Source organism: Phaethon aethereus (assembly GCF_964289735.1).
Source record: "Phaethon aethereus genome assembly, chromosome: 2".
NCBI classification, from domain to species: domain Eukaryota; kingdom Metazoa; phylum Chordata; class Aves; order Phaethontiformes; family Phaethontidae; genus Phaethon; species Phaethon aethereus.
This window is the reverse complement of record NC_138582.1, coordinates 112,661,567-112,686,154: the sequence shown is the minus strand read 5'-3', so window position 1 is coordinate 112,686,154 and position 24,588 is coordinate 112,661,567. Positions and strand designations below refer to the sequence as shown.

Genomic DNA, 24,588 nt, shown 5'->3' with positions numbered 1-24,588 from the left:
CCCATGAGGTTTTTTTCCTAATTCTCTCCCCCGTCCCACTGCGGGAGGGGGAGTGAGTGAGCGGCTGCGTGGTGCTTAGTTGCCAGCTGGGGCTAAACCACGACAGTAGTACATGAACATCACTTCACTGTCTGCTCTTCAGCACTTTATAAACACAGGACTTCACTAACATTATGTTTAGTTTAGCCTCCCTCAATGGAAAAGCAAGTGGACTGATTTGACACTTTCTTTAAAAGGGCAGAGAGAAGAATGCTTGCATTCACTTAAAAAAAGTAATATCCTAGACTGCTGACAGATTGAACCTTTAAGGTGTAATTTTAAAATGGAAATGTTAGTATAGTATCCCTTTACCGCAGAGGGTTTTTAGGAAGAGTTGGTTTGGATTTTTTCACTTTTTCATATTGACACTGATGCCTTTTTCCATTTAAACACACTAACATTAAACCACTAAAAGGCATGTAGGTTTCAATAAAATTAATTTTTTATATCTTCAGCCTATATAACCAAATGAGTTGCTTTAACTTTTTTTAAGCAATAAAGACAATAAAGTTAGATGAAAAGTCCCAGAGCTTAGTTTTAAAACTAAATGGTATTTTAGATGAAACAGTTAAAGAAAGCAGAGTTTGTAACTCTGAGATAAAGAAAATGGCTTAAATCTATCTTTACATTATGATTATTCTTGGAGCCGCATAACTGATAAACACACTCCCACATCTCACTGGCGTGAGCTGCTACAAGCTGCCTATGAATCAGACCAGGGACACGGTTATGGAACAAGCACTTGATGAAGACTGGGAATTGGAGGATCATCCCCAACTGTACCACTAGCATGCTGGGAGACTGTGGACAAGTTGCTTCTGTATTTCTGCTTTCCGATCTGCAAATTGAAGATGATAATGTTCACTTTTAATGCAAGATCTGTTGATGTCTAAATAAGAGATGTTGTAAGCATGCCTATTATTTTGCTAGTTCAGTTGGTTTCTTGAAATAGCTTGTGTTACATGAGAGAAAATTGAGAACAGAAAGTAGTACCAGACAGAAATTACTGTAAATAAGTTTACTTGGAGGTCTTGTAATGAATAAAGGAAAGTACTCACATAATCACAGAATGGATAAAATATGATTAAAGCAGTAAAGCAAAATGTGCACACCTAAGTGTTCAATCGAACATAAACAACGTAAAAGAAACAGATGGCAGAAATAAAGACATATTTATTAAGACATTAAAAAAGCATCACATAGGGCCAGGAAGGTATACTGCCAGAAAATTTGTGCGTTTATATACATACATGCACGTGCATGTGTGTGCATGCATACTCACAGTCATGCAGAAAGATAAAGAGACATATTTAACAGCCTTTAGGTTGGAAAGAAACTTCAGGAGTCAGATTCTGTTGGTGGTACTTCACTGCTTCACCCATCCAATACAATGCAATTCACAAATGAATTAGGGCTGTGGAGAGGGAAAATTAAGACTGATCCTGGCTTGCACATATTAAGGGTACTGCTTGTTCTAACATTTGCTGCAGTAATTATAAATACATATAATTAGGTGACTTAGATATCACAAAATGACCCCAATGCTGCTTTCTGCATGACTTGGCTATGCAACCAAAATATGCAGTGTAAACCAGAAATGAATGACCCTGACAATTCAGGAACTATTCTAAGAGGTTTTATTTGAGACATAAGAAAAAAGCAGGTTTGAATTTGGCTAATTATTCTCGAAGACAGAATTACTGCTGTTTATATCGAACAAAGAGTTCAAGAACTAACAAGGTGCTTTTTCTCCCAGATTTGCGTCTCAGTTGACCGTCAAATCCAATTGCATCTTTCTTTGTGGTAAAGGCATTTCTAAAGCCTCTTCTCAAACTGAATTCTCCAACAACCAGTAAAATCTAAACTAGCTTTGCATCCGCCTTCTTCAGTGGGGACACTGAGCGTCTACATGATCTTCACTCCCACTCAGGTGACCTCCAAGAAAGCTGTTTGACATGATTATCTTTCAGTACTCTATTCCTCTCTTCAAAAGTTATTTGTTCAAAAGCTAGTTGGGTGAGCAGGAAAGAAGATGAGGACAAGGATGGAAGTGTAGAGACACGGAAAGTAAATTATACAAACTTAATCCCTTTGGAACAAAATATCACCCCCATACATTCATGTGAGCTCAAAAACCTCCTTGACATAGAACTTCCATAGAGATGACTGATAGATCAGAGTAGAAATTTTATCCATTCGGTATAACTTATTCTCTAACCAATGGAGGAACATCTGTTTCAAATACCTCAGCTCCTTACAGTTGAATTTCATCTAGACAAACTAAGTCACCAGATTGTGGATCCATGGTATACATTGAATGTAATTAATTACGTAGCTTAACATACTGCTACCCAGAAAGAGCAGCAAACACAGCATGACTGTGGTATCAATTCTTTTAAAAGATACTAAAGAGATACTTTCCTTATTCAGTAACTTCAACTGTAAATCATGGGGCGACAGATCTGTAGTGTCTTTGTCATATTCCTCTTTGACAAGTGCTATGGATGGATAAACCAAACCAAGTGGGTAAAAATCAAAGCTGGAGACATACATATTTTCCCTGGAACCAGGAAGATATATTCCACCTTGTTAATACTCTCAGTTAAAAGGAAAGCTTTTATGATCTTTTTTCCAAAAGGAAAATCACCCACATTGTGACATGCAAGTTTGTACTTCAAGCCAAAAATGCAAATGCAGATAAGAACCCCTTCTCTACCCACTTCTAGTTTTTGGACCTTGGAAGTTTCTTTCTTCTCAGCTGTATGTACTTCAGGTGACCACAGAATTCAATGGCAGCTTTCTTCTCTGAAGAAATTTGCATTCTCCTCAAAGATTTTAGATCTATGGCTTGAACAGTCTGTTTTCTTACCACTTGGCATTTTTTATGCCAGAATGTTATGCACAAAGACAACTAAATTAAGTGCAAATTTAGGTATTTGAAGAGGCTAGAGTTTCAGAGGAGCCAAGTGGTTGCATCCACAAACTGAGGCCAGTATATGCTGCAAGTGCTCAGAATCTCTGTGTTATTGGGGGACCAGGCATCAAGCTTAGCACTGCATTATCAGGATATCCAGAAGAATCACCAAGCCTCCTACTAATGAATTCCACCTAATGCTTCTGAACAAAGGGCAAACTGGAACCCAAACTAGTAATTTATACAGTTGTGATACATTTTTGGGTTCCATTTGCTTAAGTTTCACATGTTATTTGCCTAAGTTGAATCAATGACTTCTTGAAACTCCTTATGTCAGAAAATGCAGAAGACCAAAAATAAAAAAGCATGCCTTAGCTAGTGTGTATGAATCAGCTGATAGTGTCTTATTATGTTTTATGGAACAGACACTACAAGCAAGAAGCAGCTAGGATTTAACGAACGTGGTTAAATGTTCGTTAGTTTTAGAAATGCTTAGTTTTAGAAAACATACCTGTGTTATTTCTTGCACCTCTGAAAAACTCAGACTGTATTTAAAGCATATCTTACATGTAACAGCATGAAAATGTAACTGAACTGAAAACTTAGGTTTAGTGCATCGGCATGAACTCTGCACCAATACTGCAACTACACTCTGGCTTGTACTTTACAAAATATCATCAAGGGTTACAATGCAGTAACCTTTTGCCAACTTAATAGGGCTTTACCTAGGACAGTGATCAAAGTTTTACAAATAGGCTACTTATTGTTGAAACACATCTGTAGCTGTCATGTTCCCATTGCTATTTTAACCACACATAGATTATTCATTATAAAATCTCTTGTGATAGCTTAAAAAAAAAATCCCTCAAAATAGCTGGGATTTGATAACAAACCAAATCCAGGAAACACTCAAGTTCTCCTTCATTCTAAGTGTAATTCTGTTAAGAGGGAAGCACCTTACTTGCCAAAGTCAAAACAAATCCTAGACATAGGTGGCTTATCGGTTTCGACAGCACTCATTATCATTCATGTCCTAGATGGCAAGACACTCCTCTGTGCTCTTGTGATGATAAATTATAGGGGGGAAAAAACCCAAAACTATCATACAAAGAGTTTCTTGGCTCACAGACAGACAGATAAGAGAAGCATATGGAGAAACCCTCCCATCTCTGTCTATACTGATGGGGAAAAAACCCTGATGAACAACAGTATGTACTGAGGGTGGCAAGAGGAGATGCAACTGCAGATAGGCATTGTGCGACAGCACTCTGAAATGTCCCTTGGATGTGTATTTCCTTTAGAAGATCAAGACAATTCAAAATAGCTTAAGCAAAAACTGGTGAATTATTTCTTGGCCTGGAGTGAAACCCAAGAAAGAGGGTGGTATGGCACTTCCACCTCTTGCTGCTTTGTTGGAGTGCAGTGTTCTCAGGAAGTCAGGCAACTTTCCTATACTGCTACAATGAAAATGGGGAAAGAGGAGGTTTACAGATCTTCTTCCATCTTGTGCTGTTGTTTTCATTTTATTACATGACTCTTGCCCTTACTGTTGGTAAGAGGTGCAGCAGCTGTTTCCTCTCACAGTTCCTTTCACCCACAGGTACAGAGCAGAAGAGAGAGCTCAGCCCTTACGAACAACTGCTCCATGGGGAGGAAAAGGCAGAAATCCCAAGAGCACATCAACTCATCATATTGGAAATTCCCAAGGAAGTTTTAACTTTGCATCTCAGAGGGACGAAACAAGTGGGCCTCCAAAACCAAACTGTGGAAGGGGAGGGAGAATGTTGCCTCCTTTGCCTTTCCAATGAAATGAGCAGCTGACAACTCCATATGGCTCCTTTTAAGTTTAGTGCACTGTGTGCTCTGCAAAGGTTCCCTTTGATTCCAGGGGAACCTTTTGCAGAAGGAGGTATTGCTTACCATATGTAACGTTGGCAGGATAAGATTCCCCCTCCCATCTCACATCAAGACTCAGTGTGCCAAGACTGGAAAATACATTTACATGCCGAAGCGGGACTCTTGCTTTGAACGCCAGCCACAACAGCTCTTCCGCAGTTTGGGTAGTTCATTAACAGAAATCAATACAAGCTGCCTTTTAAGAAAGCCAACACTTGTTCATTGACACACTGTGTAATTCCTTTTAGCAGAAGCATCAATGCTTACAAGGTGTGCAGTAAATTATGGCAAAACCGCAGAATGTCAAGGCTACAGAAAATATTGTTTCATTTCAGTGCAAACTTAAAACATAAAGAACCAGAGACAAAAGATGTGTCGCCTTTACCTGGAGGCCCTTCTTCTCTATCTTTTTCTGGAGTATCTGAAGGCACTTGGTGAAATCTGTCAAGTCCTGATCCATGGTCTCAATTAATTCACATCCCTAGTAAAGAAGCAGCAAAACAGAGAGAAAAAAAAAGTCAGTCATCTTTCAGTTGCAAGAACTAATCCTGTCTTTGGTGAAATTGACTGCAGTCAACAAGTTTTAAAGTCTCTGCATGGAGATGCAGAATTAAGCAAAAGACTGTTACCCTTACAGAGCCTGAAGACTGTAGGTCCCAGCTGAACAAATTATTATGAAAGACCATTTTGATAGGCACAGGAGTAGATACTCAAACTCCATCAAGTACATTTGTGAGTTTGGATAAGTGTGTTTTACAATGCTCTGCTGGATGGACAAGTTCTGGTGTAGTGAGCCCTGGGTGACCATTAACTTCCAGGATCAGGTTCCAGGAAAGCGACTGTCCTCTCTGGTGCTACAGTTACTACTTTTCTGCTGCATATATTCAAACGTGTTTAAACGTAAACACACAAAAGTGTTCAAGCTTCCTGGAACCAGTGCAGTTGTACTAATTTGCATTGATACAACAATTTCTTTGCAGTGGGATAATATGGATGAGAGCACGTTAAAGTGGAGAAGAGCAGGAGCTCAGATTTCTTAATTGAGAGCTAAAGCAATTCCTAAGCCTCTGATAAAAAGCTAAGTAAGGAAAAGTGGAGTATATCTACCACATAAAGTCACTATTCAAAGAGGTTGTGAGGATACAAAATACCCAATACAGCATCATAAATTAAAATAAGAACCATACATGCTGGATTTAGAGGTTCCCTCTCCTACCACTTCAAGGTCCCCTTAAAAGCCTCCTAGCTTTGTCTTTATCTGACAGATTTTATGTTTTTGCTATACACAGTAACAGCTGATAAGAGGAAAGCATTCACACTACAGAATCTTTGTATGTGTGCCTGTGTGTATAAAGTACATTATTTTGTTACATCACAAAAAAATGCCAAAATGTTAAAGTTGCCTCTACCTTAGTGGTACAAATAAAGGTACAGAGGACAAAATTTCCCAGATCAGTGCCTGGATGGGGTTTAGTGGATTGCAGGGAACAAAATAATGAGCTTCCAATGGGAAGACATATACTATCACTGAAATGCTTCCCACACAACCAGAACGCACATAAAACCAAAGAAAACCATCATGCAGCAGGGGATTTGGATGAAGTGGAAGAGATAAGGGAGGGTTAGGAGATAACGGCATGCTTTCTATTATACCTCTTCTCCTCCCTCCTCAAAAACTTCTGAAAGGAAACCTGGTCAAAAGCGGCAGCCTTTCTGATACCTGATACTGCTCTAAATACCTATTCAAGTAGTAATAACAGACCCACTGAGATGAAGCAGCATATAGCTGCAACAGCACATGTAATCAAAGACCTTCCTTGCAGAAGCGATACTGCTGCCACCACGAAGAGGCTAGGGAAAATGCAGCTGGAGCCTGGACTCAGTGCTAAGCATCAAACAATTTGAAGAGCTGCCATATCTCCACTCTTCACCAGGAAAGGCCAAGACATAAAATTGGCAGGGGGAGAAGGGACACAAGCCATCTGGAGTCTGTAATGAACATGTGAGTTGTGCAACGCCAGCCAGAGACACCAAGGGAGCCCAAGAAAAGCATAGGGATGTTCAGGCCCACCCAGAAAGCTCACAGCTGGATCTGAAAACTACTGAAGGGAATCTGTTAATCAAAGCCACTCTAAATGAAAAGATTTCTCGTCCACTAAGAATGGGGTGCTCTCAGACAGTCTTATGAGCATTCATAGTCACAAGAGAGACCAAGCTGTGAGAAACTGTGAACTGACAGTACCTCCCCAGTCTTTCACAATCAGCCTTTGAGCAGCACAAGAACGTGACAGATGGAGACTGAATCAATGGGAGGGACAGCTACTGTTGAGCATGAGAGAAGAGACAGTACCTGAGTTACCAGCTCCTAAATTAGCAGTAGAGAAGGAAGGTCTTTTATCTTTTGCCAGGGCCATTCCTTGGCTTCACAGTGCTGGCAGAAGCGGTTTATAGGTACCAATTTATAAATAAAAGATTTAACCCCCACTCTCCCCCAGTACTTTGAAATACTCCTTCCTGCAGTCACTAACAAGCCTGATCTCTTCCTTGGGCAGTCAGGTTTCGGCAGCTGCAGATAGGCTGCAATTCTGCTTTCCGCCCAAGGAAGACCAAATTGTCTGTTGTGTTTTAAGTGATGATCTACAACAGCTTAAATTATTTTATTATTTTATGCTTTCTACTATTAAAAACATTTCACTTGATGTTCTTGCCTTGCTTCTCAGAATATTCTTTGATAAAAATATTTCAGAGCAGCCACAAGGTACTACCAAGGCAAGATAATGTCAGCATGGTGGCTGGAGAGCACTGTAGGTCATTCACAACCAGAAGAAAGCCCTTATGCACCACAGATAGACATCCTATGTTCAGCCCTGATACTGTCTTTTGTACATATTCACAATAAGAGGCCTCAAATACATGTCACAGAAAGGCAATCTAAACTTGTAAAGAGGATGTCAAATGCACAATTCATTAAAGGCCACTGTACCTGTGATATTGATACCAAGAGGGTACTGTGGCAGCAGTAACTAAAATTGAAATCTGACTTAACAGTGGTATCCTGAAACTGTTTACTCACTCTCTGCACCTTTAACGCTTTATACAAGTACTGCTGTAGATCATACTGAAAAATGTTGACAGTGCCACCATTAAAGCCACCACTTCCATCAAATTAAACTGTGATTTCTTATTCTCTTTCCACATCAAGCAGATAACCAGTTCTGGAATTGGCAGAGATTTTAGATCTGCTTCTTTTGCCACAATTGCCAAAGAGATGGGCATGGTCAGATGGTACTGGGGAATCGAACAGGCAGCAGCACTCACATCTTCCTGCATCCTCTTTACAGCCTCACTGGAATTAATGTCTGTGCAGTTTATGTTCACTGATGGTAAGAGAGTTTTAGATAAATCTGTTGCTCCTGACATATCAAATCCAATATTTTATACCACAGAACTGGATGACAATTCAAATGCAGTTCTTGTCAACCTTCACTGTATTATTCCTGAACGACAAAAATCTTCAAGACAGAGCTTTCTGATGCAGCCAGGGTTTAATGAAAGGACAGTATAACAATTGCAAGATAGGCAATAATGCTTGTAGTTTTATAGCTACCTGCTCAACTTAATAACATTAACTTTTGGTAAGAAAGTTAAAAAGCCAAACAAATTTAACATTAGGAAAGGTTAGAAAAATCAATACACACAGCAGGAAAGAAAACAATAGATTGCATCTGATGACGATACAACTTTGCTGAATGATAGGATAAGGCACACAGAATTAGGCTTTGGCTGTTCTGTCTTATTATAGCAGTTATGGGAGGCACATGGCTAAAGAAGGAGGAGTGTGCCAGACACACATAATAGGATTATTGAACCCTATATTTCAGACAGACACTGAAATCAGGCAGGCACTGAAATGTCAATCTGAACATCTTGGCATTTCTCCCATTTTTAGAAATATTATGCATCACAGCATGTTGTGTGTTTGAAGAAAGCAGTGTGTAGGTGCCCGTTCCCCCATGTCCTTATTGATCTCTTATTAAAAGAAAGTCATGTTTGTTCTTTCTCTGTAATCTTTCTAAGCATGAGAATATAATTAGGACAGAATAAACAAAATTTCTTAATTTGTACTCTATCTCCACGACGCTCCTATGGCAAGCCATTCGAGTCTATCTTTTGAAGCTTGTGTCTAGCTGTGCTCATTGAGTGCACCAGCGACACCCAGTTCAGTCTTTTAACAATTCCTATTGCACTGAGGCTCAATTTTGAGGTATCAATCACAACACAGATGCACTTATGTATAGTGTTAATGGCACACACAGGAAAACCATATATCCTCAAGTTAAAAGAGAAGGGAGACAGTTTACAGAACCTCTCAAAACCACAGCACGGACAAATAAAGTTTAAGAAACATATATAAATTAAATGTTATTTCTAAACACTCTCCTTCCCCTAGACCTGACCTGCCGTCTCACTTGCCCAAACAGTAATGCACCCAGACAATCCCAATATCTCACAGACCAACTGAGTAAGAGCTATAGATTCACAGAACTATTTCAGTTGGAAGGGACTTTTCAAAGCCATCTGGACCACCCTCTTGCTCAAAGTAGGTTAGATTTGCTCAGGTTGGTCAAGGCCCTTTCCAGTCTAGGCTGAGCATCTCCCAGGATGGAGGCTCCACAATTTCTCTGGGAAACCTATTCCAGTGCTTGACCACTCCTATGTTGAAATTTTCTTTCTCAGTGTCCAATTGGGATCTTCTGTAACGTAAATAGGGTTGTTGCTTCTTTTCCTATCCCTGCTCTACCTAAAAGAAGAGTCTGGTTCTGCATCCTCTCTGCCCTCCCATTAGGAAGCTGAAGACAGCAGATGATCTCCCTTTCACCTTTTCTTCTGGAGGCTGAACAAACCAGTTTCCCTCAGCCTCTTCTCACGCATCAGGAAATGGCCTCAAGTTGCACCAAGGGAGGTCTAGACTAGATATTAGGAAAAATTTCTTTACTGAGAGAGTGGTCAAACATTGGAACAGGCTGCCCAGGGGTGTGGTAGAGTCACTGTCTCTGGAAGTGTTCAAAAAATGTGTGGATATGGCACTTCGTGACATGGTTTAGTGAGCATGGTGGTGTTGAGTTGATGGTTGGACTTGATGTTCTTAAAGGTCTTTTCCAACCTTAATGATTCTGTGATCATGTGCTCTAGATTTCCCTAACTTGAGCTACATTGGCATACAGTATTTCCACCTCAGAGAGCCTGAAGAAGTCAATTAGCAGCAAGGAGGTAGAGGGTTCCTAGTTTTCTCTTCTTTTTAATGTAAATTTCTGTCCCCAGGAAATGTCAGTCATTTCGCTCCTCTGGTATCCTTTTCCGCTTTTGCCCACTCAGAGAATAACCTGAAACCCCCACATTCTTCATACACTACCTGCAGTCACCTGAATGTTTTGAACCCCCAAACATTTTCATACCCAAATATGCAGACACATATTTACACTCTGAATTGGACTCAATGCAGCTGATACTGAATAACAACTGTAGGAAAGAGCATGCATAGATCCAGGCAAAGTGCTGCTCTAGACCAGGCATCGATAAACAGAAAGGGACCACAGGGTTTGACTGCAGGTCTTGGATGAGGCCTATCAAAGAAGATAAACCTGTGGATGCATAATCAAACAAGTTTAACACATGACAGACATTATGTTCTACCACCTCGTCTATAATAGGAGGGTGGTGTGGTGAGAACAGAGAATTCAATCAATATCAGAAAGAAAAAAAGCTACTTTGGGAAACATTGCTTGCAGAGGTGGCAGTCACCCAGACAGTGGTCATCTTTATTGTTGGTCCAGTGTTTCACAGCTAATCCAAACCAACTCTCCCAGAATGGAAACTAAGGCTAGCGTGGGATAAAGATGGAGCAGGCTAGAATGTCACATGAGGTTTCTGAAAACATTTAAAGAGAAAGGCTTAGAGAAAGATGGACAGAACAAGAACATCTAGCCTGAGCTACCGTAAGGCATAAAAGCTGCATAGGTTCCTACAGACCGTAAATTATTGGACTGATGTAGTAAGATGGCACCAAAACTGCAGAGCTGATTTATCTCTATGAATTATGAACCAGCAGGAAATTAGTGAATTGAATCCTTTTGCTTTTTGGGAGTGGGATGCAAGTATGAGAGGCAAAGCAGTTAAGTTCACCAATTTCTTTTGGGAGTTTCAAATACTGTTGAACAACAAGTATTGAACAGCTTCTCTTTTGATCAGCATAATTGTATGAATTGCCTTTTGATTTTTGTAATAGAGAACAAAACAAATATGTGTAATTGGTGAAAATGATTCTGGATATTTAAATAGCTGAAAATACATAATTAAGTGAAATGCATTTTCTTCTGGGTTTTGGACTCAAATTTGTCTGACTGCTTGGCATCAGTGGAAAGCTAATACTGTACAGATTGCTTGGCTGTCAGTTCTGGGGTGGATGATGTTTTGACTCGTCCAATTGCACATTATGTGGCACTGCCATTCAGATTAACTAAAATAATTTATTAATTATGTTGAAGCATATGCACTGGAAGTCAAATAACTGAAATGCACACTCAAGTGAAAGCCCCATTTCTGAAAAACAAACTAAGAATGTTTGGTTTCGACCATCACTTCTAACCTTATATAACATCACTTGATTTATTAAACAAGTACTATCTGGTGGCATGAAACAAAACCAGTAAATATATGTAAACATATGCACACCTCCACAAACCAAAAGCTGCATGAACTTGTCAAATTTGACAAGTGTGAAAAAAAATAAAGAGCTCTGTAGTCAAAACTTTGACTGCAACAGCTGCAGCCTTTCCTCCCTTCCCCTATTTCTATTTTGATATGGTCTTTTTCAAAGTAAATAAAATGTTTTCTGGTTTTGTTTTTAATGAGGCAGTGTGTGGCTTCTGGTGGAGGATAGCTTTTTTTATATCATACATTTGATGTTGAGATAGCAACAATGAAAGAGTTCTGCATTAATTCGGTTGCCTCCTTTCAAAAGAAAAGTCTATTGTTCATGAAATCATGGCAATTACTCTACAGTGAACAAAATCTGAGTCTATTTAGTTGGTATGTGACCAATACCAAAGAAAGCCAACATGCTGCCTTTGCCACCTATAATAAACTGAAAAGCATAAACCCAAAGGTTTCTAAATCTAAGGAACCAAACCCAAGTAAAAATCCCTCACAAATTTAAAACAAACAAAACCCAAACAGCAGAGTTAACATTTCATTTGCTGGATAAATTCCCAGTATTTGTCTGTACTGAAGCAAATTCTTCTGATTTATTAAATTTGGCGAATGAAAGCAAACATCTTAAACACTCACCCACAGGTCAGAAAGTGCAATAAAATATACACCATTGCAACACCTTTATCAGAAGACCACTAACATTTTTTAAAACTTTTAAATAACCAAGCAGAAAGGTAAGGATTTTGCATGAGAAAACTGAGGTAAAAGGTCTGTCTGGAGCTGCAGTCTCATTCATACATACAACCCATATCTTTCCATATCCACTTCTGGCATTTAAACAGTAGACCTACATTTGTACGTCCCTGTGCAACCCAAACGTTATTTCTTCAATCTGATGATTAAAACTGAGCACAGCGCAGCAGTGACAGCCACCTGCTATTTTTGGATCTTCTCTGAAATTTCCCTTATGTGCCTTTCCTTGTCTGAAAAACAAAGGTTCAGACAGAGGAGTTTTAATTGATGGTAAGGCTCCCTCTGTAATCAGTATTGTGAAAAGCTTTTGTCTATCAAGCTGATTAGGCCTTTGGATCCTAGCCTATTGATAGGACTGATTATGGTACCCTGCTTTTCTTGGAAAGTAACTTGGAAACAGGAGTTGCTACTCTATCTGTCTGCATTTATGCATGAAGAGATGAGGTAGCTCGTGTAAGGGAAATCAGAGTGCTGGAATAGCACCAGTCTCTGACAGAAGGGAAACACATGCCCCTGATCGTAGATGGCACGAGGCACTACCCAGTCGTGTCAACGAGACTCTTTTTTGTTGACTTGGATGCACTTTGAACCAAGCCTAAGAACTGTATCGTTTCTAAAATGCTGTAACTACACTTAAACACATATTAAAACTAAACTATCTCTGACATTTGCATCAATGAAAATGCAAATAAGAGTCAAGCACCCTCCTGAAATAAAGCAGGGAACAGAAAAGCTGCCTCAACCACAAATCCTATGCCCCACGCAGCTGAAGAAATAGGGCACATAGTATTCCTTGCAATTCAACCATCTGAGGTAGCTTTTACGAGGTGGGAGGGAATAAGAGAGGCTATCTGCATTTCGAATCCCACACCACTTTATGCACAGTAACCAAGCAGGGTTTTGTTTTGGGTTTTGTTTTTTTTTTTTTTTTTTTTTTAATTAAAAGGGCTTCAGGTTAACAGCTTTTGGTTTTTATCACATAGGATGACAGGCACTCAAAAGAACTAAAGTTAATAAGCAGACACTGTATTTGAATTGACTTCAGTTTCCAGACCGATTGCCAATTCTCAAGATTCATCTCAAGGTAAGAAAAACAAGGAGAAAACAGCAAGGCTTGTAATCAGGGTGTTTTCGATGATCTGGGCTGGCAAATTTTAGCCGTCCTACATACTATCTTAATATGATCCTTCGCCAGCAACCTAGGGACCCAAGAGCACTGTGACTGTGAAAAATACATAGAAAATATCAAAAGAGATGTTAACGTGAATGGCATAAAATTCCCTGCAAGGCATTTCTAATCAACCTTATTTAAATATATATGACCAGTACAGCTAGTCTCTCTCTCTTGCATTCAGACAGGCTTTATGCAAGAGAATTCTTACTCTTTAGATAGTATCTAACAGTATGTCCTTAAATTTCAGAGATATGCAATTGATCTGAAAAGAATTTGGATTGTGAGAGTGGAGCTGCATCTCAGATATCGATCACTGGACAGAATTAATTGAGACCAGGCCCCAAATGTGTGCTACGCTCACAAAAAAGGTACTTGCTTACACAATTCTGTCTACATGTACAAGATGAGCACAAAGGGATTTGAAGATTTTGATTACATAAAGACAGTAAATTGAAAAGAGAAATATCCTCCCACTGTGGATGAAAGTCCAAAATTTGTGCTATCAATACAATTCAGTAGCTCATTTTTCTTTTTGGTATTGGGTTATTAATGAAAATAGCAAGATAAGTCCCAAGACTAATCCTTCAGGAAAGTCACTGATTACTTCCCATTTCTTGTTAGTTTTCTTATGAACAGCTGGCTGCCTTTAATTTGTGTATTAAGTTCTAACTTGCCTAGCTAGGTGACTAGATAATACTATCTTTTTTTCCTGTTGTTATTGTTCTGTCTGACAGTTTCTAAAATGTCTCAGCCTCAGCATAACAGCTGTATGTCACAGGGAACAGAAGAAACTTTCTGCAGGGGGAGTTTACATGTTGTCTAGAACACCACATTGTTTCAGGATCATTTCATATAGATCAAAAGGAGAATGCTGGACTGCATGTATTCTTAGCCCAATTCAGGTCAGCTTCTGTGTTCAACATGTTAAATGATACGCCTGGCCCCTCTTCTTTCTCCTTCAGTTTTGCAACCTTCTTTCCAGTCATGTTTCTCCTCTATGAAGGGAACGGCTAATTTAAATTTATGGATGTCTCCTTTGCTTTCTCTAGGCAGGTCATCTGGGACAGGCAGATTATATAACATTTGCAATACGTGCTGGTGCCTGAGAAAGGCAGCGGGTTTACATCGCTGAAAAATGGGTATCTCCAAGCACTGCTACACCAGGTCTGCATCCTGCTTATGTATTTATAGGATACAAGCAACAGTAATGCAGAGTGAAGTTAGTATTTGTTGTTAACCATACATATTCCTCGTTAACTACAAATGGAAAATGAACACATAAAAAGGTGTTGGTTTTGGGAAGTAATTGGAGGAAAGTTCTTATCCCATGCTTCAACAGATTCTCATTGTCAGAAGTACCAATGTTGTAAAGGATGCCAAAGTCAAAGGGCACATCGCTATTTCTTTAGCTATAGTGTTGTGTACTGAACTGAACCTTATGGTTCCAAAAATGAAAAAGACTGAACAGATCTTGCAAACGCCACAAAAATGATCAGAGGGATTAAACACCTCTTCATTGAAGAAAGGCTGAGAGAGTTGGGTTTGTTCAGCCTGGAGAAGAGAAGGCTCCAGGGAGACCTTATGGCAGCCTTCCAGTACTGAAAGGAGGTTTATAAGACAGATGGGGACAGACTTTTTAGCAGGGCCTGTTGTGACAGGACAAGGGGTAATGGTTTTAAACTAAAAGAAGGTAGATTCAAACTAGATATAAGGAAGAAATTTTTCCACAACAAGGGTGGTGAAACACTGGCACAGGTTGCCCAGAGAGGTGGTATATGCCCCATCCCTGGCAACATTTAAGGTCAGGCTGGACGGAGCTCTGAACAATCTGATCTAGTTGAAGACATCCCCCTGCTCATTGCAGAGGCGTAGGACTAGATGACCTTTAAATGTTCCTTCCAACCCAAAGATTCTATGATTCATGTAGACCAGTGGAAACAGGTTTCCCAAATTGAAAAGAAAATTAAATTGTTCTGTACTTCAACAGGTGATATTGCAAAGCTAACAGCAATGAAAATTACTAATAATAATAATAATAGCAACAACTACCACCTAGATTTGCAATCCTTTTCCATCAAAGATCACCAAGCCATCTGGGAGCAATGAACACAAGTACTTGACATGCTCACATTTTGACAGACATAAGGGAAAGCTCAGGAAGATTAAACCACTGCCCAGCAGAGCAGTTCTGACTTCATCACTAGGAAGTGTTCCACTGAGTACAAACACATTTCCAAGTGAAATTCAGAATATTTGCTGTATTTCTGTGTAACCGAGGTAGATTCTCGAATAATAAAAAGTCACACAACATATTCACACAGTTGCACTTTTGATTTGTGGAGGGTTTCAACTACTCTAAGTTGAAATGTGAGGCTGTTGAACAAGTATTCAGTCTTTAGGTCTGACAGCATGCTGGAAACCAGTTTTCTCTTCCAGGTATACTTCAAGGCCTGCTTTTTCAATAGCATAGGTTGCAAGTTTAGAAACAGAGAACACCTTGCAATTGGGCTGTACATCCTTCTCCCCATCTCTTTTTTCCATATGATATATAAACAACTACTCAGGGGATTGTTCAATTAGATATCAGAATATCCAGCTTACTGTACTGGAAAGTATTTCCATTGCACATGTGAAATGTTTCAAGCTCTGAACAGGTAACAAACATCAGATAAAGTAAATAATGTGTAGCCAACTAACAGCAATGACTCTGCAAGCAATACAGAGCTTTGCAATACGAGATCTTGCATTGTATATAGGTCTCTCCTAGTAGAATATTCCTTTGCTTTATATAGTGACAGTGATTTCTGAAGTCTACTAGTGACACTTCTAGCTCTCCTTACAGATAGCTATGGTCCCTGCCAAAGGCAAGCTAACACAACATAACAGATTCAGACATTACAAAAGGCACTACACACTCATCTTCTTGTTCTAACAGGGTCTGTTCAGAACCCACTCCACTAACCACCCTGCGTGCTGTGATCAGTCACAGTCCTCTGTATAGGTTATATTTTAAAGGGTGTATATGTACATCTCCAGAAAGCAAGGGGTCCCAGTCTCATCTCTATTAATGCTGTAGTGTATGCCTTGTGAATTGCCCTGAACAGACATCTATGAGAAAGATCAGATCCCATGATCTTCCCCAACACAACTGAGAGCAAAATTTGGCCTCGTGCATCTGTTGTCGACAAAGGGCAAAGGAACAGTCAGGGCACATTCATAATTCATAATTCAAAATGCAAACTACAGCCATTTGTGCAAAGAGCTGTAACTGGTTTGCAGGAACTGAATGCACCAAAAAAGCAGAGTTTCATATGACACTTAAATACACATGCAAGCGTCAAAAGGAGCTGGGTGCACACACAAGGGCAAACTGGCCTAACAGACTATCTGGAACATTCAAGGATGCAACACAAGCCATTTCCTTGACTGCTGCCTAGACAAAGTATAAGGTTCAGGAACATCCTGCTGTACTTTGAGCTTCCCATCAGTTATACAGCCTAACGTGATTGCTGTGTGAACCCGGCCTAACATTCATTGATACCAGTACTCAGGACAGTAAGGCACAATATAAAATTTCCACAATGCCCTATTCTAAAACATAATCACATCTGGGAACTTCTCCTTTTCTGCTTTCCTTCATTCTACCCATCCTCTATTTTAAACTACTGCTGTTAGAAAGAAAAGGAAAAAAGATATCAAGACCTGCTTGTGCATTTTGATCAGAGATCTAAAAAAAGCTTATAGCTGAAAAAAGCTGTGAGGAGAGACATCAGAAGCTCAGCAGGGCTATATGTGCACATTTTGAAGGGGCAATTTTAAGGTTTTTTTAGCTCATGCAAGTCTTCCACATTGATTATTTTGACTGAACCTTGCCTGAGCTGTAAGTCTGAAGCAGATCTACATGGACATAGCAAGATATGCAGATACATGCTCCCCCAATTCTGAAGTTTTCAGAATATTTGGCTCTTTTCCAGCTGGGATTTGCAGACAATGGTTATGTCTCTAACCTGAGTCAATGCTGTGATTGCAAACTGGAATGGATCTAACAAAGCTTTAGTGGGCAACAAAGCTCAGCCTAGGCTCTACCTGAAAGCTTCTGTCTTCTCTGATGGGTTTTACAGTCTAAGCAGATATAAATACTGCCACTGCTCCTGGGAGGCCAACTAGCTAGTTCAGAGCTATGTAGGTTTTACCAACTACCTAGGTCACAGCTAGGCAGGTTATGTCTGCACTGAGCAGGCACAGAACAGCCCTATGAGCAAATCAATGCCAGACCTTACTCTACCACTCAAAAGCCCCTCCCTGCAAAGCAGTTTCAAGCAATGAATGATGAACATTAGTGACTGCCCTTTAACCCATTCTGTTAAAGATTTGTTGGACATTTCTGAAGGTATGAGGACAGTTGCAAAGAAAACACTTTCTAAACATTTTCCAGGGCTGGATTTGCTGTAAGAAGGCAATTAATACACTAACTGGATGATAAAACATGGAGATTAAACTAACCTTTTCAGTTATCTTGTCCATCTTTCTAAAAAGAAATTTTTTCTCCAGTTCAGTTTAATGAAAATATTTTTCAAGCCTCGGAGGTTTTGCTTCTTTCCAGCGGAAAACTGTACCACACCACAACTGATCCCTCTAGGTGTTTCTCCTGATATTTTCCAAAGTCTTTTATTCAGCCATATCCTCCCTTGCACATCGGCGTTACATGAGTCTATCTCCCCTGTCCATGTGATGCCCAGTTACACTCTATCTCTTTCCTAATCTTTCTTCAAACTCATGTTTCAAAATCTCTAGCATCCAAACAGAGAAAACATAAAGGTAAAGCCAATACACAAGCAATACCTGTGGTATATACAAAGCAGCTTCTCTCTACTGACAGAAAGCACTAAAACTGCTCTCCTTTTTGCAGGAACTCATTGGGCTTTTCATTACACAATGGGGTGGCAGTCCTGTGCTTGAATTGGACAACAAAGATTATTTGTGTTGAGAGGCTTTGCTTTTCAAGCTGCAGATCATATTCTAAACATCAACAGATTCCAGTACAGTCAGAGACTTAATAAGTTTTCCCTTAAACAAGCAAAAACTCACCCAACACCTTTCACTCCATGTTTGCCTAACTACTAGTTGTCCACTGATGGCAACTTTTACTATTCGTTGTATTTTTCAGTTTTATAATCCACATCCAAAAGATTCATAAGGAAACTGTCTTGTGATCAAGACACTGAGACAGCATTCATCAGCTAAGGGTTCAGCCACTGAGGATGCCATGGGAATCTTGTGTGAACTGGGCAAGCCATCAGTGTACAGCCCCACAGTCATGTTCAGGCACTAAATGGTTCCTAGCTTCTGTGAGTGTTAGGCTTTGATTTTGGCTTCTCTCCATTGCAGTCCTGCAAGCATGCAATAAGATGATACTTCTAGCATGCACTGTGAAAATAAGTGAATAAGCATTCAAGAGATAGTCTATATGGCAACATGAACCATCATGATACAGACATGTAAAGTAGCCATAATCCTAATCAGATAAACAACTGCTTAAGGCAAACGCCTACCTCTCCTCCACAATTTTTGAAGACATAGCCATGAATGAACATCTGTGCTTTTCCTGTATTAAAATTCTTGAAATACTTAATTTCTTCACCTTGACTTTTACAGAAAAAAGAAGTTACCATAAAAAGGTAGCAATTGTAATCTATTCTGCATCCCCATTTTAGCCATCATAGAATTTTTTGCTTCCTTTAGAAATTCAAAAACTAAGCACTCTAGAATTACATGCTGCATCAAGTAAAAATAAAACTACCACAACAGAGGAAGTATGCGACTTGCTTATTTTTCCATTTGAATGAATCACGTTGGAGACCCACAGTGGAAGTGGTTTTGCAGCAGATATAAAGCAAAACCTATTTTTGTGATCAAATTATATTGTTACTAAGTGAAAGATAGATATTTAATACTTTCTTCATGTAAACTTGAAGAACCACTGTTACATTTCTAGATATTTTATGTTAAGTCAGTACTTTCACTCTCTAAATACTTTAACTCTTTCCATTTTTTTTGTGCACGTAATGCAGATGAAATTAAAAACTGCAGCTTTCAGTCAGATAGTTTTTTGAATGTGACAGTCTAAGAGTAAAATTGGTATCTGAATGCAGTCTAGTGGAATGTAAAATACATTGTTTTCAATGGATTCAATGGAAAAAACCCTAAAACCACTGTGATCAATTCATTCAGATTATGATTAAGTAAAGGATTTGGCTAGATTGTTAGAATGCAAGTAGAAGAGAACTGCCACAGAATTAGCTAAGAACATACCATTAAGAAAAATCTTTGCGTTCCGTATGTTTTGCAAAAGACCGTAACACATCTCTTCTGACAGAAGGAGCATTTTCCTTCATTCCTAGCAAGCTCAGCCAAAATTTAGCTAATATTAAACTTTAGACAGTGCTATAGCACCAGACATTTTAATTAACTACTTATTTGTTCCAAACAATTTGGCTGAGAGTGAACAGAGCTCATTTCAAAAGGAGCCAAGATTATCATGTGCAAGAAGAAATAGAGTCCCTCATTCAAGAAGAATTAGTAGGTCACTGTAAATAACATCTGCACACTTACTGTAAATCATTTTGGTGACAGAAGGTACTGCCATGCAGTCTGATCAGCATTACCAATGAAGCACAGCCAATTATTTTGATATGTTTTTATGACAGATTGCTGTTATTAGTCAACATTAGGATGTTTGATGTAGTTGCATAGGGCTGCCATCTCACAAACTTCTCATTTTGTACTCTCAAAAAAACATCTCTGCAAAAATTAAATTGAGGTGAGAAACAGGGATGAGGGTTTTCTGTCATTTGCATCATGTAAAGTTCAACTTCAAGCCACATCTTAACTTCTGGCAATCTGTAACTCATCTCGAAATCTATAAAAATTATCTTGTGTCATATCTTCAGCACCTTCCATCATCACCAGTGTCTGCAACCAGAATTCAGCCAACATCTATACTTTGCATGACGCAACATCGTACCAAGCTTCCTCCTCTTGCTGAGCTGGAATAACTAAGAGCAAGGTATCCCTTTGCTTCAGGAAAGTACGCTGTTTCCTCCAAGTTTTTTGAGCTGACAAAGCACAGCTGCTGTATCTACAGATCATCACAAATGGGACACAGCACCTTACGCCAACACTGCTGTAAGGTACAGAGATTCTAGTCTGGGGGACAGGAGACTTCCATATTCCTTGAAAGACCCTCTTAAGACTCGAGGGCCAAACAACTATACTTCAAGGAATTCAGCTGTTTCTTTCTGAAGACAGGGAAGATTAGAAACAATGTATATAAATAAAGAATTTGGGAAGCAATAAGCAGACAATAGAAACATACGCTAGAAGACATCGCTGCGCAGGCTTTCCTAGGGCTGGCAAAGCAGAGGACATACCTGCGGAAGTATGGAAGGCAGTAAGAGAGTCCCAAACACTACAGTCGTATTTGCTACTGAGATTTGCATCATTCCATATTCATCTTCCATTTCATTTTTCATGTTCTCTCACATGCTTTGAGTAAATAATGAATTATTGCCCTCTGATACTTATTTTTACACATTCATCTCAATGGCAGTCTTGCAAGCACTGCCAACCACTACTGTGAAGAGCCCATCTCTGAGAAGGCTGATGTGCTGCTTGCTTCTCTCATCCAATTTTCTTTTCTTTAAAAGCAGTGCACCTAAGAGCTACTTAATACTGAACAGCCCTATCACCCTGAAAATCTCCAGTGACTCAAACAGAAGTAGATGATCTGAGATGATATTCCTCCCACAGTACCCAGCTCTCACTTTCCTTTTCCATTCCAAATATTCAACTATTTGACTTCCCATGTTTCAACTCACTAGCCACTTTCCTAGAGTTTGAGCTCAGAAGCAGAAATAAAGACAGTATAAAATGCAAATTGTGAGGAAAACAGCAACCCATGTAATTCTTCCCATTGCTCCCAAAGGTGGCCTTTCCCTATTCACTAGTGACCTATTCACTAGAACCCGTAGTTCTTCATAACTTAAATTTCTCTGCCCAAACCTTTTGGTCAAAAAGCTGCTTCAGACAGGATCCACTGTGTTAGTACCTCAGCCCTGCAGCCAAGCCGTGGCAAAGGCCAGCCCCTTTGTAGGACAACCACATCCCAAAGCAAAACAAAACATCACCGCAATGAAAGCCATACCCTGCCTTGGCTTGCAGCTGAACGGTGTCCCTCCAGCTACCTTTCTGAGCTCCCCACGTTGGCTCCTCCTGGCCTGACAAGCAGCTAGGGTAACCAGGCTTCCCATCCCCAGCTTACTCTGTCACCACCAGCAGGAAAGCCTCCCATCCTCCCAGTCAGCTCTGAAATGAGCCTCTGTTTTTAGCACTTGGAAGGTATCTCCAACCTCTGGCTTGGCATCATCAGGAGAAGCAACTGGATAGAGCAGACTGAGCCAGATGCTGATTAGCGCAGTACTGAACCTATACATCACAGCACAAGGAGGGGTAAGAGAAGAACACATACAGATACATATACCTTACCTAACCCCTGAGAATCTCCTTTACTCAGTTTTTCCTAGTGACTGTGAAAGGAGATGAATGCGTGAATCGACTCAAGAAGTACTGAAAGATGCAAGCCCACAACCTGCAGAAACAGTACAGGGAAGGCAAGGGTCCTTGATCAGTCTTTGAAAACTCTGACAAGGCATCTTGTGTTGGAGGGAAAACAGAGCCTTCACCTAAATGGGGAGCACAGCCCCACTCTGGAATAGCTCTTTTCAAAACAAGAGTGGGGGACAGGAGGAGAATCAGGGAAGAAAATGACCTAAACACATGGGGCTCACAGGTACTGTGACAGCACAAACGATAACAAAAACATCATACATTTGACTTCCAGGTTAAGCGCAGGGATGTACAATGAAATCAATAAAGCAAAAGGGACAAGGGAAACAAAATACTCAGAAATAAGTGGGCATGGATCAATGAGTTCATAAATTAGCTTAGAAATGTTGGACAAAGGTTCCTTGCAAGGCATCCCTGATAAACTGAAATTGCTAGTGATAATCTGCATTATCCTGCTTCCTGTAACTGTGCCTTATCCCTAAACTAACATCATCCCTTCCTCTGTTACTGATTTATCTTGGGCCATCCTTCTTCTGTACAGAGATGCAAAATAGCACTGACAGGATTAAATCAAGCAACTGCTTTTAAGTAAGCTGTTAGTAAAACTCTAGGGAGGCAGGGGAGCGGGGAGAATAAACACTGTCTCTTTGATTGTACCACAACAGTAGCATTTCTTGCCCAGTAGTATGCTTACAGAGATGGCTTTTTCAGATGAAAAATGAATCACAGCAGACTTTATTACTTCCCATACTACAGAATTATAAAGACGACTAGTGGAATAATTACATTATGCTATAATTACACATAGTAACCAATTGTCAAGGGCATGGCAATGCTCTGGAAGTACTTTGAATTCTAAACATTCTGTGTATTTCTCAGGCCGTTAAGTGCTTTCCTGTATCGATGATTCCCAGCTCACGACCTACAAGCACACGACAAGTGAAACCCAAGTGCACAAGCAGTGCTCCTTCCATGCTAGCTCTGTGCAGAATTGTTGCAGACACCTTTGTGTCATGTTCTCAGACTTGGGAGCGCACAGCAGGTCATGCTGCAGACACGCTCAGGTCAACCAGGATAAAGACACCTAATCAAGCTGGCCTCCGAGTTGGAAACAAAGCATGTCCTGGAAGGGGAGGCTGGGAAGAAGAGGAGAAAGGAGAAAAGACAAGGAACATTAGTTACTAGTGACTTTGAGGGAATTTAGCCAGAACCACTAAGCTTGACAGCCTGCAGTACAACCAGAAACCAGAGACGTCAGGCAGCCAATTGGTTCTGGAAACAGCATGGCAAGGAAACATTACATTTGATTGGGCAGGAAAAAAAAAAAGATTAAAAAAAAATCAAATTTCTTACGTTGTCTCTCTTATCCTCCCTATTACTCTATAACCATGTCCTGGTTTAGTTGAGGAAAATGCATGCCCTCTTTTTGCACTGTATTTCTACAGTTCCTGGCAAAAGGGTAACATAAATGATAAATAGTATTAAAATATCAATCACAACAATCATTCCCATCCCCAGCTTGCTCTGTCACACAGGCTTGTAACCCACTCCATAACCACAATCTGGACATTTGATGTGGAAGCTGCTTGATATAGAAGGACACAAGAGGGAGCAGATAAAAATCTGCATCTGTCTACAGCAAAGATGCATCTCCACTTAATTTCGAGAACAAACCTTTCAGGATACTCATACAGGCTAATCAGATTAACGTATCTGTAGACTGTCCTGTATGATGAATTGTCTGAATTTCTTACCTAAAATTTGCATGAAACATGGTGGCTAGTTTGCCTGGAGGTCAAAGAGGAGACTTGATCTGAAAATTTTGTTTGCACTTTTTGTAGTTCAAAGGCACAAAGGCTCAAAGTTCCACTAAAAAGCACACATTCACTGTAGTAGCTGCTCACCTGGATCAACAAATTTAGTTAAGTGAAAAGTAAACTTCATCTCTGCAAGTATGAAGGTTCTTACTTTCCATGAAAAATTCAGTGTTATGTCTTACAATGCACATACCAGCAATTACAAAAATGCAGGTCAATTAATTAAAAAAAAATGCACACACTTTAACATTGTTATTTTATTGAATCTTTAAAAAACAATGCCTAAGATCTGAATCTATGAATCAGATAAATATTGATGTAAAAATTTAGGACATATGCTTTTGCTCTATTAAATCTAGCTTTTGCTGTATTCTCTGGAAATCACCAAGAGGTCTATCAGATTTGGGGAGAAAAAAATCCTGGAACAGTAGTTGTGGCAATAATCAACTTAATTTTCCAACACTGAAAAAGGTATCAACATTCAAATTAGGCCCATTCTCATCCTACATTATTTAACAAGATTTAATCTATCAATTGTCAAATTAACCAATAAAGTCATTAAAATGAAATATATGCTCTCTCCACAACAGATGCAAATCACATCAGGTCATATTAAACTGGCTATTAAAAACATGCAGAAGAAAAATAACTCAATGATT

General features: G+C 39.6%; 1 protein-coding gene across 1 annotated transcript in view; it reads right to left on the bottom strand.

The window, feature by feature from the left end:
- TPK1 (thiamin pyrophosphokinase 1) overlaps window positions 1-24,588 on the bottom strand; it is a gene marked incomplete at its 3' end in the record, with an annotated part of 330,774 nt that overhangs the window by 128,637 nt on the left and 177,549 nt on the right. The window contains exon 5 of the mRNA XM_082015628.1: window positions 5,235-5,330. Coding sequence (XP_081871754.1) covers window positions 5,235-5,330 — 96 coding nt within the window. The remainder of the gene's footprint in view (window positions 1-5,234; window positions 5,331-24,588) is intronic.